Below are 19,086 nucleotides of genomic sequence, written 5' to 3'. Positions count from 1 at the left end.
ACTATGTAAAATCGCTGTTCAGATGCATATTGGTAGAATTTCTTCACACCATATATGACTGCTCAGCCCTCCTTCTCGATCTGTGCATAGTTCCGTTCCTCTTCTGAAAGTGTCCTCGAGGCAAAGCTGATAGGGTGCTCAGCACCATCTCCCATCTTGTGGGATAATACTGCCTCTATACCATAAGGGGAGGCATCACATGTGAGCACAATCAGTTTCACAGGGTTGAAGTGAACCAAGAGGTTCAAGGACTGCAAGGCTTACTCCACCACTCAAAAAGCTTCCTCTTGGGGCTCCATCCATTGCCGTCACTGAGGCCTCTTTAATAGTTCGGTAAGAAGTCTTACAACACCAGGTTAAAGTCCAACAGGTTAGTTTCAAATGACTAGCTTTCGGAGCACTGCTTCTTCCTCAGGTGAACCCTGGGCAGCACGGTAGCATAGTGGTTAGCACAGTTGCTTCACAGCACCAGGGTCGCAGATTCGATTCCCGGCTGGATCACTGTCTATGCGGAGTCTGCACGTTCTCCCCGTGTCTGAGTGGGTTTCCTCCAGGTGCTCCGGTTTCCTCCCACAGTCCAAAGATGTGCGAGTTAGGTGGATTGGCCATGCTAAATTGCCCTTAGTGTCCAAAAAATGTTATGTGGGGGTTATTGGGTTACAGGGATAGGGTAGATACGTGGGCTTCAGTAGAGTGCTCTTTGTAAGGGTCGGTACAGACTTGATGGGCCGAATGGCCTCCTTCTGCACTGTAAATTCTATGATTCTATGATTCTGTGCTCACCCAGTCCAACATCGGCATCTCCACATCATCTTTAATAGTTGTGTAACTATGCCAATGTTGTGGATAACTTTGAAGTGAATCGTCAATAATAAGTTACCATACCAAGGAAGGATTTGAGCTCACTGACGTTTCTGGGTGCTGGGACTTCATGTATAGCCTTGACCTTCTCCTTCAGGGGATGTAAACCTGTTGCACCAACACAAAACCCTAGCTATGTCACTTCTGAGATGTGGAAAGTACATTTTTCTACATCCAGAAGCCTCTTTAACATTTCCTCTAGGCTAGACATGTGTTCTTCGGAGATGACTAACACATCGTTAAGGTAGACCATTACCTTGTGAATTCCATGGAGAATATTTTCCATCGTACGCTGGAGAATCACGCAGGCTGAGGCGATGCCGAATGAAAGGAAAGATGTCCTTGAGGGTGTTTATTGTGGAAAATGCCCAGGATTCTTCATCTAATTCTAATTGAAGGTATGCATGGCTGAGATCCAACTTTGAATCGGTGAGACCTCCACCCACCCACCAACTTGATATGGGGGTCTTCAATCCATGGGATCGGGTACCTATCCAGCTGGTTTATGGTAGTTTGTAGGCCCCACAAGTTCTTATTGAACAATCCAGTTTGAGAATGAGGACTATGCATACTGCAAACACGGAGAACTGAACCAGTTAGATATCTTAAGTTTGAATATTCTGATGCAGGGCATAGGGCATTGGTCTACCACTAAAAAACTAACCCAAACCCAGGTTGCCATAAGGTTTTGGGGGAAAATCTACTGAATCTACACATAATCTACTGAAAGAGTACCGTAACCTGTGCAATTAGCCAGGTTTTTTCCAGTGCTCAGACCATTGAGAAACACCATGCTATAGAATGGCCATTTGGGTAGGTTGGGGTACAGTGGGGAATGTGCGGCTGAGGCCACACTTAGTTCTGTTTTCTGCTCTGAGGAGCGCAGCTTGGCGGATGAGATCGGGGCGTAACACACGAACCCCCGCCCCCCCTCCCCAACACATCTCACCTTTAAGGGGGTCTTCAGGCCCCCTCCCAACTGTGCCGGGTACTCCCAGGCCAAGTGCACAGCTGGCAGTGCTTCCTGAACATCTTGGCAGTGCCAGGCTGGCCCTGCCAGGATGTCCTGGTGGCACCAGCAGTGCCACTCTGCATAGAGGGCATCTGAGGGCCTCCAATGCTCTGTGAGATCCCGAGTACCGTTCCGCCTGGTCCCTGCTTGTGGAGACCAGTACTGAATGCCATTTGCCCGAGATCTCCAAAGTGAGGGAGTTAAATCCCATGCCTTGGATAGATCTCGGGAATGCAAATTAGTGTAAGACTAACTGTCTAGCATTAGATCACGCGAAGCGTGGCAAACAGTGTAGATCCCGGAAGAGTGATCTCCCGGCATCTACCAGCCGTGCCGCGCTGCACTGCCTTTCGAGTGTAACACAGCTGGTAGATCTCGCTTTAGCTTTGATGTCTTTCACCCAGTCCACTTCTTTGCAAAAAGGTCCTGATATTTCTTCCAGCCAGAAAGGAAAAAGCATCAGTCGACCCTGGGCCAACACGATCAACCTGTGCCAGCTGATTGGCACTCATGACTTGGCATCTACAGTGACAGCAGGCAATCATTAGTACAGTGACATACACTCTGGGTACAGTCCATCATCTTCAAAGACGGACAGATGTCATTTGTCAGTTGTGGTTGCAAAATTCATGTAAGCGCGCATGCCTCCACAGAAACTTGGATTTCCTGCATGAACTGTAACACATCATCACATTTGTAGGTGTTTATCCAGCCAATGTTTTTTTCAGCTTTTGCCTCTGTACTAAAAACTGTTAATACTTGAGGTAAGTGTGTAGACTGTACCTTATCTTCCTGTGGTATGTGCTAACACTGGAACTGTTTGTTGTACATATATAGAGATTAGATTTAGCACTGCTGCCTCACGGCGCCAAAGTCCCAGGTCCGATCCCGGCTCTGGGTCACTGTCCGTGTGGTGTTTGCACATTCTCCACGTGTTTGCGTGGGTTTCGCCTCCACAACACAAAGATGTGCAGAGTAGGTGGATTGGCCACGCTAAATTGTCCCTTAATTGGAAAAAAAAATTGGGTACTCTAAATTTATTTAAAAAAATGAAGATATTAGATTAACATTACCCCCTTTCTCGCATTTTGCTATAATAACACAAAGCTAACTGAAAGGATGGTGGGAGAGACTGACTATTAAAATCATCTTAAAATATTCTTATACAATTCTGCTCGGGCCCAAAAATCTATTCATCCCAGTCTTGAATATGCTCGTTGACTGACAACTAACAACTAAATTAGTACGTTGTGAGGTTGAACTGATTAATTAGCAACTTGAAATTAAAATTTCTGACCAGAAGTTGACTGAACCGAAACGCAGTTCAGGGGTGTTTAAGGCTGTTACAATCACAAAATCTTATTTGATGATCAGAAAAGTATTGGAGGCTACCACCAAATGAATCACTGCAAGCAATAGAAGAGGTGAGAAAGCGTATGCTTTAATTTAAAAAAAGAATCGGAACAATATTTGTCCTGCAATTAATAAAAATTAATTGCGGAATCACACTATTTTTCTGAAACCTATTTCTTTGCTGCTTGCTTTTGCTAATCGCCATCGTTCTTTTGTTTAAATCACTTAGTTATGTTATTCCGTGTATTATGATTTGAAGAATTACCACGATCTGTAATTGAATGAAAACTCAACACTAAAGACAATGAATCTGGCTAGTATTATGGGAGTGGCGTTTTCAGAACCCCAAAATGTATCATGCAGTTCAACCAACGTCTCCCTTTCATGTATTGTTACTTTTGAAGCACACGGCTTGATCTCCAGGTATGTTATTACAATTATGGACACGTGGGTTTTTAAACACAAAACAATGTTTCTTCCATGAATTCAACTTAACCTTTGTAAATAAACATTGGATCACTTACCACCCCTTACTTCAAAGATAGCCCCGAAAATAATACAACACTAAATAATCCCTCAAAATGTTCCTTCAAACCTCCAAAAGACTTAACACCTTTAAACAGAAACACATCAGGTTAAAGACATTACTATTATGAGTTTAAATCACCCAAATGATTCAGAGATAGTCTTTCCTGACAGAGATCACCGCAGATCCAGCTCACTGCCAACACAGACATCCCAAGCTCTTTTCCTCAAAACTGAAACTAAAAGCAGAAGTGAGCTCAACTCAGCTACCCCCACCCTCTGATATCACTTCAGTAATATGAGCTGCTCTATTTCTTTTTTTTAAAATAATTTTTATTGAAATTTTTACAAAATATAAACATCTTAACTCTATTAACAAACAACCGCGGTAATACCCCAAGAACAATACCCCCCCCCCCCCAACTTCAAGAGCAACTTCAAACAAAAGGAAAAAGAAAAAATACAAAAGAGCACCCAAACAACAAAAGGGAAAGAGATAGCACCCGCCACATCCCACAGACCCATGTACACAGTTCTCCCTCCCCCCAATCCAAACCTCCCCCCCCCCCCCCCCCCCCGGTTGCTGCTGCTGTCGGCCTATTTCCCTACCGTTCCGCCAGGAAGGAGTTGCTCTATTTCTTAAAGGTACATTGCTTAAACATTTATTTCTTAAAGGTACTCTCACTTGACACTAGCATGCTGCAAGGCTAGTCGGAACTCTCTAAATGTTGTATAGAAAATAAGTTTACCAGTGGGCACAGCTGACAAATAAAGTTCCAGTGGACTTTGCCAAAAAGCACAGACTTGACCGTGGTTATTTGGGAACTGAGAAGGAATAACGGATACCCAGGGTTCCGAATCGACACAGAGATCCTTCAATAACATAATCAAATTTATCTTAGTAGGGTATGTGGACCAAGGTGAGTGTTCTAGAATATATAATACTGTATCAAACAGACAGTTCTGCAGAAAGATCTACAACCTAAAATATTAACTGTTTCTCTCTCCACAGATACTTCCAGACCTAAGTATTTCAAACATGTTCTATTTTTATTTCAGATTTCCAGCATCCACCATATTTTGCTTTTGTATCATCAAAGCACACCTTTCCACATTCGATATTCTATTGCATAAGATTTATTTATATATATTTTGTTTCACATCACTAAAAGAAATATCAGCCTCATAAACACTGAATCAGATTAGTACTGGCAGTATTTTTACTGCAATTCTGTGTTGCAGGCAAATCTCAATCTTAGATTGTATTTTCATAGACCATTTGGACAAGACCTAAAAAAAATTGCAAATATTTTCCTACATTGACATGAAATGAGGAATCTAACATTATAGTACTGACAGGACAATCATTACTGTAAAATAAACCAATATATGTGTTTTCTCAATATACCTTAATCTTTAAAATCTGAAGCAGGGGCACAACATTGTGATCCATTCATGTACCCTGAAAAATTATAAAGGAATTCCTTCATTCTATAAATACTCACATAGTTCTGTAAAATTGGACAGTCCCTCATGAATGTTCTCTGCGAATAACATGTCCTGTGAAACTGGGGGCATTTTCTTCCCTTGGAGGAAAGCATTAATGTAGGTAAGTTGTGCCACATGATGACTAGCCCGTGGATAAGTCTGGATCTGGTGGTCAATGAGCTGTAAGGTGGAGTGAATTTCCTTTTCACATTTCAAACAAGAAGTCCCCACGGTGGACACTGAAGATAATCCAATGATAGCGAGCCACAGCAAAGGTAGATGGCCAATGCTAAAAATAGTCATTGTCTGCTGGTGGTTCTGAGCCAATGGATGTAGTCACATTAGACCTGTTTCCCCAGGATTATGTCTATGTAAATTATTCCTACCTACTTATCCCTGTTGCCAGTTTCAATCTCAATCACAGCAAATATCCATTTTAAAGTGTATGATTTAAAAGCAGTCTTATGTATGAGTGAATGAGTTTTGTTTACAGAGCACTGTTTGCCACACCTAGTGCATGTTCCTGACTCATTCACACCTGGACACTCTCCGTACCTGTCCCTTTATGACATCACAGAGTCACCTGCTTCTTTGTGACGTCACAGAGTTCCTAGTGCGTGAAATGAAATGAAAATCGCTTATTGTCACGAGTAGGCTTCAATGAAGTTACTGTGAAAAGCCCCTAGTCGCCACATTCCGGCGCCTGTTTGGGGAGGCTGGTACGGGAATCGAACCGTGCTGCTGGCCTGCTTGGTCTGCTTTGAAAGCCAGCGATTTAGCCCTGTGCTAAACAGCCCCATGATTGTTGGGAAAAAGAAATGTATTAGATTAAGGCTATACAGACCTAGAAGTCTCACGTCAGCAAGTGTAGCTATACCATTTTCTTCTATGCCTGAATGTCACCTGGCTTTGGGTTTGTCCCAGGATTTATACACTAGTGGCATCGGCAGGTGTGAACGGAGGCTGTCTGGGAGTCAGGGAGGGGGAGAGAGGCTGCCTGGGAGTTAGGGAGGGGGAGAGAGGCTGCCTGGGAGTCAGGTGTCGTATTAAGCACACTGAGATAACATGGGCTGCAACTGGATGCAGCTATAACTGAAATAGACTCCAGACCCTGAAGTTAGTTCAATTTGATTTATTAAACCTGTCACACAGTTAGCTCAGTTCTCTGTGAGTTCGACTCTCTTCTAATCTAAGTGTGATCTCTCTGTCTGACTGAACCAGACTAGCTCTTAGCCACGTGCTGTAGGCGTTACGTGATATATACACCAGACTCACTTTGTAGATGTCCCTAGTGGCAGAGTGTGAGGGTCTCGTGCCTTTTATAGCGGGAAACCACCCACATATGTTCTGCCTGCTGATTGGTTATGTCCTGTTCTCTGTGTTCATTAGCTGCCTGTCTGTATCTCATTAAGTGCATGTCTGCATATAATGACATCAGGAAGGGGGAGGGAGACTGGCTGGGAATCAGGGAGGGGGAGAGAGGCTGGCTGGGAGTCAGGGAGGGAGGCTGGCTGGGAGTCAGGGGGGGGGGAGAGAGGCTGGCTGGGAGTCCTTGAGGGGGAGAGAGGCTGAAGGGGAGGGGAGAGAGAACCTGGCTGGGAGTCAAGGAGGGGGAAAGAGGCTGTCTGGCTGGTTGGGAGTCGGGGAGGGGGAGTGAGGCTGAAGGGGAGGGGGCGAGACAGTCTGGCTGAGGGTTGGGACAGGGGCAGAGGGGAGGGGGAGAGGGTCTGGCTGGGGGTCGGGGCAGGGGCGGAGAGAGGCTGTCTGGAAGTCGGGGAGGAGGAGAGAGACTCTCTGCTAACCTAAGTGTGATCTCTGTCTGACTGAACTAGGCTAGCTCTGATTGGTTATGTCCTGTTTTCTGTGTTCATTAGCTGCCTGTCTGTATCTCATTATGTGCATGTCTGCATATCATGACATCTCCCCTTCATCTCGGCCTTGCAGATGAGCTGCTTCACTATGTGCACCCCTTTCTCAACCTTCCCGTTGGACTGCGGGTAATGTGGGCTTGAAGTGACGTGATGAAACTGATATAGCTGGGCAAATCCTGACCACTCTTTGCTGCTGAAGCAAGGACCATTGTCACTCATGACAGTGAGTGGAATACCATGCCTGGAGAATGTCTCCTTACAGGCTTTGATGACGGTCTTGGATGTGAGGTCCGAGAGCTTCCCAACTTCTGGGTAGTTGGAAAAATAATCGATGATGAGCACATAATCACGACCATTGGCATGAAAGAGGTCGATGCCCACCGTGGACCACAGGGAGGTCATGATTTTGTGCTGCTGAAGTGTCTCCTTGCTCTGTGCTGGCTGGAAGCATTGACAGGTCCATATTTGAGATATCCTGACTAATCCCAGGCCAGTAGACAGCTTGCCTGGCTCTGCGCCTGCACTTCTCGACACCCAGATGTCCCTCGTGGATTTGCCGCAGCACCAAGCTCTGGAGACTGCGTGGAATGACAATGCAGTCCAGCTTGAGGAGGATACCATCAACCACTGTCAGGTCGTCCTTCACATTGAAGAATTGAGGGCACTGCCCTTTTTGCCAGCCATTGGTGAGGTGGTGCATGACAGGCTGCAGAAGTGAGTCTTTGGTGCGGATCACCTTTTCATCCGACGCCGGGAGGTTACTGGCCAACAGCTGCACCTGTGATTCGATCAGTTGGATGAATGCCGGCAGGTCAGCAGGCAAGGTTATGGAGCGGGACAAGGCAACCGCAATAATGAGCTCCTCTCCAGGTGTGTACATGAGCTCAAAGTCATACCGTCTGAGCCTGAGGAGGATGCGCTGCAGCAAGGGCGTCATGTCGTTCAGGTCCTTGTGGATAATGCGGACCAGAGGCCTGTGGTCCGTCTCGAAAGTGAACATTGGCAGGCCGTAGACATAATCGTAGAACTTGAGAATTCCAGTAAGAAGGCCCAGGCATTCTTTTTCAATTTGGGCATACCGCTGCTCGGTGGGTGTCATCGCCCGTGATGCGTAGGCAACCATGCGTAGGTGTCCAGGATGAGGTGTCATCGCGCTGGAGCAACACCACGCCGATGCCATCCTGGCTCGCATCTGTCGAAAATTTTGTTTCCCTGTCAGGGTCAAAAAATGCCAGTGCAGGTGCAGTGGTGAGCTTGGCTTTCAGCTCCAATCACTCTGCTTGATGAGCTGCCTGCCAATCAAAGGCAGTAGGCTTTTTCACCAGGTGTCTGAGGGCCGTGGTGTGTGAGGTCAAGTTTGGGATAAGCTTGCCCAAGAAGTTCACCATTCCTAGGAAGCGCAGCACCGCCTTATTGTCTTCATGGGTCTTCATGGCTTCGATGGACTTGACCTTGTCTGTGTCCGGGCGCACACCCTGCTGAGATATCTGGTCACCCAAGAACTTCAGTGTCGACATGCCAAAGCAACACTTGGCCCTGTTCAGCTTGAGGCCGTTGGCATGGACACGGTGGAATACCTGCTGGAGACGAGAGATATTCTCTTCGGGGGTTGTGGACCAAATGATAACGTCGTCCACATACACACGAACCCCTTCAATGCCCTCCATTATCTGCTCCATGATTCTATGGAAGATCTCTGAGGCCGAGACGATGCAAAACGGCATACGATTACAGCAGTACCTGCCAAACGGTGTGTTGAAGGTGCAGAGCCTTCTGCTGGACTCATCCAGCTGGACTTGCCAGAACCCATGTGATGCATCTAACTATGTGAAAAACCGGGCGTGTGCCATCTCACTTGTTAGTTCCTTCCGCTTCGGGATGGGGTAGTGTTTCTTAAAGTGGGCGGTGATGCCACCATCAATTCACACGAGACGATGAGTAGAAGTGAACAGTGGTTTTAATCAGCTAGATCTGTGCCTGCCTGCGACTGCTCTGTACTGAGTGCTGCCTACAGGCTGCAGATCTATATACCTCCCCAGAGGGGGCGGAGCCATAGGCGGAGACCACAAGGGCATCAACATAATACAATACAATGTAATGCAATACAATGGTGAATGGTAGCAGTAATACGTTCAGCATATTCACCCCCTGTTAAAAAGTCCAGTGGGGGTGAAGTGGGCTCACAGATCGAGTCTGTCCGGCTCCTTAATTGTTCGCTGCGGGCACGGGAGTTGAAATCGTCACTGCGGCCACGGGAGGTGAAATCGTCACTGCGGGCACGGGAGTTGAAATCGTCACTCGGGCACGGGAGTTGAAATCGTCACTGCGGCCACGGGAGGTGAAATCATCACTGCGGGCACGGGAGTTGAAATCGTCACTCGGGCACGGGAGTTGAAATCGTCACTGCGGGCACAGGAGTTGAAATCGTCACTGCGGGCACGGGTGTTGGGCTCATTGACTCCAGGAGTGTGTCGTCTGGAGCTTTATCACTGTAGGTCGTCGATGGGGGGAGGGGGGTGTAGGCCATTAGGGGCAGGGTGGGGGGAAGGGGGGATAGGTGATGATCACAGGGGAACCGGCGGGTGCCAGATCCCGGAGGGAGACTGTATCTTGTCGGCTGTCATGGTGCACCACGTAGGCATACTGAGGGTTGTCGTGAAGGAGCTGGACCATCTCGACTGGGAGGTCGGACTTATGGCTCCTCATGTGCTTTCGGAGGAGGACATGCCCCGGTGTTGTCAGCCAGGACGGAAGCGAGACCCCGGAGATGGATTTTCTGGGGAAGACAAATAGGCGGTCATGAGGGGTCTCGTTCATGGCTGTGCAGAGGAGCGACCGAATGGAGTGGAGCGCGTTGGGGAGGACTTCCTGCCAGTGGAAAACTGGGAGACTTCTAGACCATAGGGCCAGAAGGACACCCTTCCATACCGTCGCGTTCTCCCTCTCCACCGGGGGTTTACCCGGGGGTTGTAACTGGTAGTCCTGCTCGAGGCAATGCCCTTACCAAGCAGGTACTGACGCAGTTCGTTGCTCATAAATGAGGAGCCCCGGTCACTGTGGACGTAAGTGGGGAAACCGAACAGGTGAAGATGCTATACAGGATCTTAATGACAGTGGCCACGGTCATGTCGGGGCATGGGATGGCAAAGGGGAAACGGGAGTACTCGTCAACGACGTTAAGAAAATACACGTTATGGTCAGTGGAGGGGAGGGGTCCTTTGATATCGACGCTGAGGTGCTCGAAGGGTCAGGATGCCTTCACAAGGTGGGCCTTGTCTGGTCGATAGAAGTGCGGCTTGCACTCCGCGCAGACTTGGCAGTCCCTGGTCATTGCCCTGACCTCCTCGGTGGAGTAGGGCAGGTTGCGGGCCTTGATGAAGTGGAGAAGCCGGGTGACCCCCGGGTGACAGAGGTCATTGTGGATGGCCCAGAGTCGGTTATCTTGCGCGTTGGCGCATGTGCCGCGGGACAGGGAATCTGGGGGCTCGTTGAGCTTCCCCGGACGATACACAATATCGTAATTATAGGTGCAGAGTTCGATTCTCCACCTCAAGATTTTATCATTCTTGATCTTGCCCCGCTGTGTGTTATTGAACATAAAGGCTACCGACCGTTGGTCGGTGACGAGGTTGAACCTCCTACCAGCCAGGTAGTGCCTCCAATGCCACACAGCTTCCACAATGGCTTGAGCTTCTTTTTCGACTGAGGAGTGTCGAATCTCGGAGGCATTGAGAGAATGGGAAAAAAAGGCCACGGGCCTGCTTGCCTGGTTTAGGGTAAAGGCCAGGGTGACATCTGATGCATCGCTCTACACCTGGAAGGGGATGGACTCGTCCACCACGTGCATCGCTGCTTTGGTGATGTCTGTCTTGATGCGGCTGAAGGCGAGGCGGGCCTCAGTTGTCAGGGGGAAGATGATGGCTTTGATAAGTGGGTGGGCTTTGTCCGCATAGTTGGGGACCCACTGGGCATAATATGAAAAGAACCCGAGGCATCTCCTCAGGGCCTTGGGGCAGCGGGGAAGGGGGAGTTGCAGGAGGGGGTGCATGCGGTCAGGGTCGGGCCCTAGGACCCCGTTTTCCACGACATAGCTGAGGATGGCTAGTCAGGTTGTGCGGAAAACACATTTGTAGGTGAGATTGATAGCTTGGACGGTTTGGAGAAACTTCTGAAGGTTAGTGAGGCTGTGATGTCCTTGTAATTGCAGTTTTGAGCGAGTAACCTCAGGTCACGTAGATATTCCTCCAGCGATGCCCCGGGCCGTTGACGATGAGTGGTGTGGAGATGCCGCACGAACACTTCGTTCACCGGCCTCACGTATTGCCTTTTCAGGATCGTAACGGCGTCTGCGTACGTGGTCCCTTCCTCGATTAATACGGAGATATAGTGGCTCACCCGGGCGTAGAGGAGACTCAGCTTCTGTGCCTCGGTGACGGCGGGCGAGGAGGAGGTGATCATTGCTCGGCACAACATCGAGGGCCGAAGGGCCTGTTCTGTGCTGTACTGTTCTATGTCTATGTCTATGTCTAAAACAGTGGAGCCAGTGCGAAAAGATTCCTTTGGCTTCAGCTGCCTGTGGGTCGAGTTCCAGTCGATCAGGTTTGAGGGTGGCTTCCATAGCGATATCTTAGCTGATTAAATTGATGCAGCCATCAATCCACACGAGACAATGAGTAGAAGTGAACAATGGTTTTAATCAGCTAGATCTGTGCCTGCCTGCGACTGCTCGATAGTGAGTGCCGCCTACAGGCTGCAGATCTATATACCTCCCCCGAGGGGGCAGAGCCCACAAGGGCATCAACATAATACAATACAATGTAATGCAATACAATTGTGAATGGTAGCAGTAATACGTTCACCGCACTGTGCCACAGTTCGGGCACGTCATGACGTTGTTACGCTCCGTGCGTCGTCGCACATGCGCAGTGCGGTCGGCAGACGTTCGCACCTGCGCAGTGTGTTGATCGGCCGCTTCGTTATCCCATTCGCATCTCCCTTGCGTGGGGCTCCGGGAAGAGTGCGCGCAATGGCCGCTTTCATCAAGGCTGAGGCGCTGCATCCGGGTGATCGACTGCACACTCTCTGCCTTGTGGGAGCCAAGTCTTTTAGTTTCAGCCGATTTGTATTGGGAATACCGATTTTTGGCGTGTTCATGCACTGTACACATTTCAGTCGTGACTGACAGGGTCATATGCTTGATTTTTAAAAGCTGCTCTCTCAGAGGATCAGAGTGAACGCCAAAAACGATTTGATCCCTGATCATGGAGTCAGCAATATCACCAAAGATGCAGGATAGCGCTAGTAGATGGAGATTAGTTAGGAAGGAGTTGAAAGAGTCTTTACCTTGTAGGCTTTGTTTAAATATATAGCGCTCGAAGGTTTCATTGGTGTCCACTTCACAATGACTATCAAACGTGCCCAGGATGGTCCGAAACTTTGTCTTGTCCTGGCCTTTGGTGAAGTTAAACGAGTTAAAGATTTGGATGGCTTGATCTCCCGCAGTTGAGGGGAGAAGCTAATCTTTCTTGTATCAGACGCACCCTCGAGGTCTGAGGCTTCGATGTACAGCAGAAACCTTTGCTAGAAAGTCCGCCAGTTGGTACTGAGATTGCCGGAGGTCCGCAGCAGTTGAGGAGGCTGGATCTTCTCCATGGTGCCGGGATGCCTTTGCTGGTCGTCACGGAACAGATTGAGGTAAACCACCTAAGGATAGCAGTCTACTGGTACCATGTCGTGTTAAGCATAATGAGATAACACGGGCTTCAACTGGATGCAGCTATAACTGAAACAGAGTCCAGACCTTGAAGTTAGTTCAATTTGATTTATTGAACCTGTCACAGTTAGCTCAGTTCTCTGTGAGTTCAACTCTCTGCTAACCTAAATGTGATCTCTCTGTCTGACTGAACCAGACTAGCCCTTAGCCACGTGCTGGAGGTGTTATGTGATATATACACCGGACTCACTCTGTAGATGTCCCTAGTGGAAAGAGCCAGAGTGTGAGTGTCTCGTGCCTTTTATAGTGGGAAACCACCCTAAAGTGTTCTGCCTGCTGATTGGTTATGTCCTGTTCTCTGTGTTCATTAACTGCCTGACTATATCTCATTATGTGCATGTTTGCATATAATGAAATGAAATGAAAATCGCTTATTGACAATTTTATGACAATTGACATTGGTTTCATGCCCATTAGACTTTGGGGTTAATTCTCCACCTCCCCGTCACATCTTCCTCGCAGCGCCCGTTGCCAACAGTGGGATTCTCCATTCCTGTCGCTGGCCAATGGGATTTCCCAATGTGGCCACCGGGAAACGCGTGGGTGGTGGTGCGCTGCCAGCAGAATGGAAAATTCAGCCAGCAGAGAATTCACCCCTTTCAATTTGGACGCAGGTTCCCAGAGCTATTAACCTGGGTCTCTTGATTATGAGTCCAGTAACAATATACCACTGCCTCCCCGAATGAAACTTCCTTTCCCTCCCATGTATAATCCTATGGAAAATTGCAACAGGCCCTTTCAATCTGCAAGGGCACATCGACTAATGTTATTCATAAGGGAATGTATGTTCTGTATGATACCCAGTCAAGAACTGGCCCAACCCTTTCTTGGAAGAATATCAAGAATCAGCATCACCACACCAGCGGACAGTGTATTCCAGTGACACACTACCCTCTATGAAAAGAGGCCTAATATTCAGCCTATTCCTACTCTTACATGGCTTCAACGTGTTCTCTGATCCTTTCCAACATGTTTGACTGGAATAATCTGTTAATAAGGAGGCCACCTATCTCTTTTAATTATTATATAGATCGCGAGCAAAACTAGGCACAGTACTTAAAGACTCCGGGCGCAATTCTCCCAGCCTCGCGCTGGAGAATCTGCGCAACCGCGCCGCTCTGACGCTGGCCCATGATTCTCCGAGGTGCGGAGAATCGCCGCCATTTGCGCCGGCGCGTTTGGTGCGGTGCTGGCCACGGGCCGCTGTACGAGGCCGAACCGCCGATTCTCCGGCCTGAATGGGCTGAGCGGCCGTGCGGAAAAAGCAGAGTCCCGCCGGCGCTGTCCATACCTGGTCTCTGCTGGCGGAAACTCTGCGTGTAGAGTTGGGGGGTGCCCTGTGGGGATGGGGAGGGGGCCTCTGTCCCCGGGGGGGCCTCTGATGGGGTCGGCCCGTGATCGGGGCCCACTTTGTTGCGCGTCCGGCCCCAGAAACCCCGCGCCCTGCTGCGTCGGGGCCGGCGCGTTCGGTAAAACCACTGTGCAAGCGCGGGTTGGCGCCGCCCACAGTGTGCGCCAGGAAGTGAGGCTGGAGCGGCGTGAACCATTCCAGTGCTGTGCTGGCCCCCTGTGGGGGCCAGAATCGCTAGTGCCAGCGCCCATTTCGCACCGTTGTGAAACACGACGGCGTTCACGACGGTGCGTACACTTTGTCCCGCGATCAGAGAATCGCGCCTACAATATGACTCTTGATCTGTAGATTCTTAAAATATTGTCGCATGCAACTCTGAAGAAAGGTGATGATTTTTGAGACGTTAACGCTGTTTCTCTCTCCGCAGATTCTACCAGACCTAATTTCAGCACTTTCTGTTTTTATTTCAGATTCTCAGCACCCACTGTACTCGTTGGAATTTAGAAGGATGCGGGGGGGATCTAATAGAAACATATTAAATTATGAAGGGAATAGATAGGATAGATGCGGGCGGGTTGTTTCCACTGGCAGGTGAAAGCAGAACTAGGGGGCAGAGCCTCAAAATAAGGGGAAGTAGATTTAGGACTGAGTTTCGGAGGAACTTCTTCACCCAAAGGGTTGTGAATCTATGGAATTCCTTGTCCAGTGAAGCAGTTGAGGCTCCTTCATGAAATGTTTTAAAGATAAAGATAGATAGTTTTTGAAGAATAAAGGGATTAAGGGTTATGGTGTTCGGGCCGGAAAGTGGAGCTAAGTCCACGAAAGATCAGCCATGATCTCATTGAATGTCGGAGCAGGCTCGAGGGGCCAGATGGCCTACTCCTGCTCCTAGTTCTTATGACCCGGATTGAGGCCGTGGCCTGTAATTTAAAAGGCAATGCACTCTGGTCCCTTTAGCAGCACAATGTAAAAATGTACCTCTCAGAATGAAATCTCAGATTCATAAATCATTAACATATGTCAGTATACATCTACTTCATCCATGACGCACCTCCAACAACCAAAGTACACTGAAAAGCCAAGACTTAATTCTGCCCTCAGATAACCTAACATAACCACCTCCTGCTGGAAGAAATGGGAAATATGGCTGACATAAATCTCAGTCTCAAGTGTTTTATTCCATTCTGCACATTTATGGCCGTTGATTGCCTTTTTAATGAACACAATGAACCTGTTACTTCAATTTGCATAGGACGGTCAGGCTGCTGATGCCCAGACCTGCCTGCTAACCATATTCATAGAATCATAGATTCTAGAGGTCGTGATGAAACTGGGAACACGACGCAATGTCTTTGTGCTAGATAAAAAATGCACATTTCACTCTCATTTTCAGAGGACATTATTCAGACCACTGTTTATACTCATACAACCAATAGCTTGTTAGATTTAGCCATTCTTTGTTTGCATTGGTCAACCTTCGGAGATTGGTGCATAATAACAAGTAAATTTTTTGCTGTCAACATGTAAATTTAACTAGGTATGTCCTGTACATAAAAATCAAGATAGATCCAACCCAGCCAATTACCGTTCCATCAGTCTACTTTGTTCATCAGCAAAGTGATGGAAGGAGTCATCAACAGTGCTATCAAGGGGCAAAGTGATAAGTAACATTCATGCTACACAAGTGCCAGATAATGACCATCTCCAACAAGAGAGAATCTAACCATCGCCCCTTGACATTCAATGACATTACCATCACTGAATTCCCCTTACTATCAACATCCTAGGGATTATCATGGCCAGAAACTGAACTGGACTAGCCATATAAATACTGTGGCTACAAGAGCAGGTCAGAGACTAAAAATCCTGTGGCAAGTAACTCACCTCCTGACTCCCCAAAGCCTCTCCAACATTTACAAAGCACCAGTTGGGAATGTGATGGAATACTCACTACTTGCCTGAGTGGATCTCCCAAAAACACTCCAGAACAATGATGGACAACCTAGGCTAGTGAGAGGGACGTTATGAATGGCCCTTCTTCATCTCATTGGGCTGCAGGATTGAAATCCGGCTTGTTCACTAATTATGACCCTTGAATAAGATTGAATACATGTAATTTATGCTGAATATTTCATAAATTATGGAAAATACTTACTCATTTATGAATTAATAGAATGTTATCAACTTTAAGTGGTAAAAACGAACAAACATTTATGCTCAATTGGATGCAGATGGAATGCATGCCTTTCAAAGTCAATTTATTCAATAAACACCCACCTCGTCTCACGTGCTATTGCTTTACGTGCATTTCATTTCAGTTACACTGGGTGGAAAAATGCTATGCGGATGGAAATCTGCAGAATGTGGCAACTCTGCGCATGGGCAACAGTCAATGAAATGTCTTGTGGGCTGCACTCAGAACCCTGGTAAATCACAATGGCCTCTCGGCCGCAGGTTGCCCAGCACAGCTCAAGAAACTGAAAACCATCCAGGACCAATCAGCCCGCTTAATTGGCACCCCATCCGCAAACATTCGCTCCTTCCACTACCGACACATAGAACATAGCGAGTTGTGGTGATCTGGAGTGCTCTACCCAAAAGAGTGGAGGAAGCATATTCAATGGTATTGTTCAAAAGAGAATTGGATAAATACTTAAATGAACAAAAATGCTGGGCTATGAGGAAATAATAGGGAGTGGGACTTATTCGATAGCTGATAGCTGTACCGAATTGTTGACAAAGGCACTGTGGGCGGGATTCTCCGACCCTCCGTGAATCCCGCCCCGCCGTATTCTCCGGCACCGCAGATTCGGCAGGGACGGGAATCCCGCCGCGTCAGTCGGCAGCCGCTCGCAGTGGCCCCCCCCCCCGGTGATTCTCCGACACGCGATGGGCCGAAGTCCCGTTGGTTCTTTGCCAGTCCCGCCGGCGTAAATTGGACTAGGTCCCTTACCGGCGGGACCTGCCGGTGACGGCAGGCTCCGGGGTCCTGGGGGGAGGGGCGCGGGGCGATCTGGCTCCGGGGGGTGCCCCCACGGTGGCCTGGCCCGCGATGGGGGCCCACCGATCCGCGGGCGGGCCTGTGCCGTGGGGGCACTCTTTTCCTACGCGTCAGCCGTGTCAGCCTCCATGATGGCCGACGCGTGAACCCTCCGTGAACCCCCCGCCTGCGCATGGATGACGTCAGCAGCGGAACCACTCCGGCGCCAGCCTAGCACCTGAAGGTGTGGAGGATTCCCCGCCGGGTACGGGAGAATCCCACCCGAAATGTCAAATGAAGACCTTTCTCTGTTGTATCATTTTACCATTTATATTCTGTGATAAGTTAATAAAACACAATTTGCCTGTGAACGAATCTGTAATTTATTAACCCACATGTTTCAACGTGACAATCCATTTCATCCCAGGTTATGTCTGTAAAAATTGCCCCTGCCATTGACATTAGGCTGACTTACCTACAGTTGCCAGGTTTAATTCCCTCCCCTTTTTGAACAATCTCCAGTACCCTTGCACCACAACCATTTCTGAGCAGGATTGGAAGATTATGACCAGAGCCGATGTTATCTCCACTCTTATTTCCCTCAGCAATTTAGGATACGTCATCCCTACCCAACCTTTGACCACTTTTTTTTTAACTATTAATATGTTTCTAAAATACTTTTGAGTTCCCTTTTCTGTAACCTAAAAGTTTATTTTCATAAATTGTCAATGTCCCTTTAATTTCCTTTTTCCATTCTTTTTCAGTACTTTCTATATCACCTTGGTTTCCCACTGTAAATATCCTAAGAGTTCTTTACCTATTTCATTTCAATCTGTACACCCGCAGTCATTTTGAGAGCGCTAGATTTGGATACCCCTTCTTTCCTCCTTGTGAGAATATCTCAAGCCTTAACTCATCTAAATCTTGCTCATATACAGATTTACCTCCCAGTTGTTGATTCCTATTCACCTGTGCCAGATTCCTTTACAGCTCACTGAAATTAGCCCTCCCCTCATTTATTTTTTTTCACACTTGCTTGATCCCTGTCCTTTCCCCTAATTGCACTAAGCTCTATTTTTATCAAAGGGTTTCTCAAAACCAAATACATGTGTCCACCAGATTTCCCTCATTCACTACATCCTTTATTTTCATGCAGGAGATTCCAATAACAGGTCCTATATATGAACAACAATATAGCAACTCGCAGGATTTTCATGACCTCACTGCGAAACTGTATACTGTACCACAGGGGAGGTTGGTTAGTTTATTTGGCTGGATGGCTGGTTTGTGAAGCAGAGTCGATGCCAACAGCGTGAGCTCAATTCCTGCACCGGCTGAAGTTATCATGGACTTTGTTACCATGAACCTAGTCCCTTACCTGATTTTTTTTTAAAGAATTAGAACAGTACAGCACAGAACAGGCCCTTCGGCCCTCAATGTTGTGCTGAGCAATGATCACCCTACTCAAGCCCACGTATCCACCCTATACCAGTAACCCAACAACCCCCATTAACATTATTTTTTAGGACACTAAGGGCAATTTAGCCTGGCCAATCTACCTAACCCGCACATCTTTGGACTGTGGGAGGAAACCGGAGCACCCGGAGGAAACCCACGCACACACAGGGAGGACGTGCAGACTCTGCACAGACAGTGACCCAGCCGGGAATCGAACCTGGGACCCTGGAGCTGTGAAGCATTGATGCTAACCACCATGCTACCGTGGGGTGACTCTCAGGTTAAATCCCCTCTCTTTCCGAAAGGGGAGAGCAGACTATGACAACTTTCACTTTTGCACAACGCAACACAAATAGTCGGCAAATTTCAAAATCGCAACATTGAGACTGAGGTTGTCCTTATCTAAACAAATGA

The 19,086-nt window shown here is 47.9% G+C and overlaps 1 protein-coding gene across 3 annotated transcripts in view; it reads right to left on the bottom strand.

The window, feature by feature from the left end:
* Positions 1-5,759, bottom strand: part of LOC119952433 — a 33,730-nt gene extending 27,971 nt beyond the window's left edge. For all 3 annotated transcript variants that reach the window (XM_038776177.1, XM_038776179.1, XM_038776180.1), the window contains exon 1: positions 5,257-5,759. In XM_038776177.1, the coding sequence (XP_038632105.1) occupies positions 5,257-5,542 (286 nt within the window). In that variant the 5' untranslated portion in view covers positions 5,543-5,759. The remainder of the gene's footprint in view (positions 1-5,256) is intronic.
* Positions 5,760-19,086: the final 13,327 nt, after the last annotated feature.

This window comes from Scyliorhinus canicula, chromosome 17 (assembly GCF_902713615.1).
Source record: "Scyliorhinus canicula chromosome 17, sScyCan1.1, whole genome shotgun sequence".
In the NCBI taxonomy this organism is placed as follows: domain Eukaryota; kingdom Metazoa; phylum Chordata; class Chondrichthyes; order Carcharhiniformes; family Scyliorhinidae; genus Scyliorhinus; species Scyliorhinus canicula.
The sequence above is the reverse complement of the archived record's forward strand: the minus strand, read 5'-3'. Positions and strand labels throughout refer to the sequence as shown.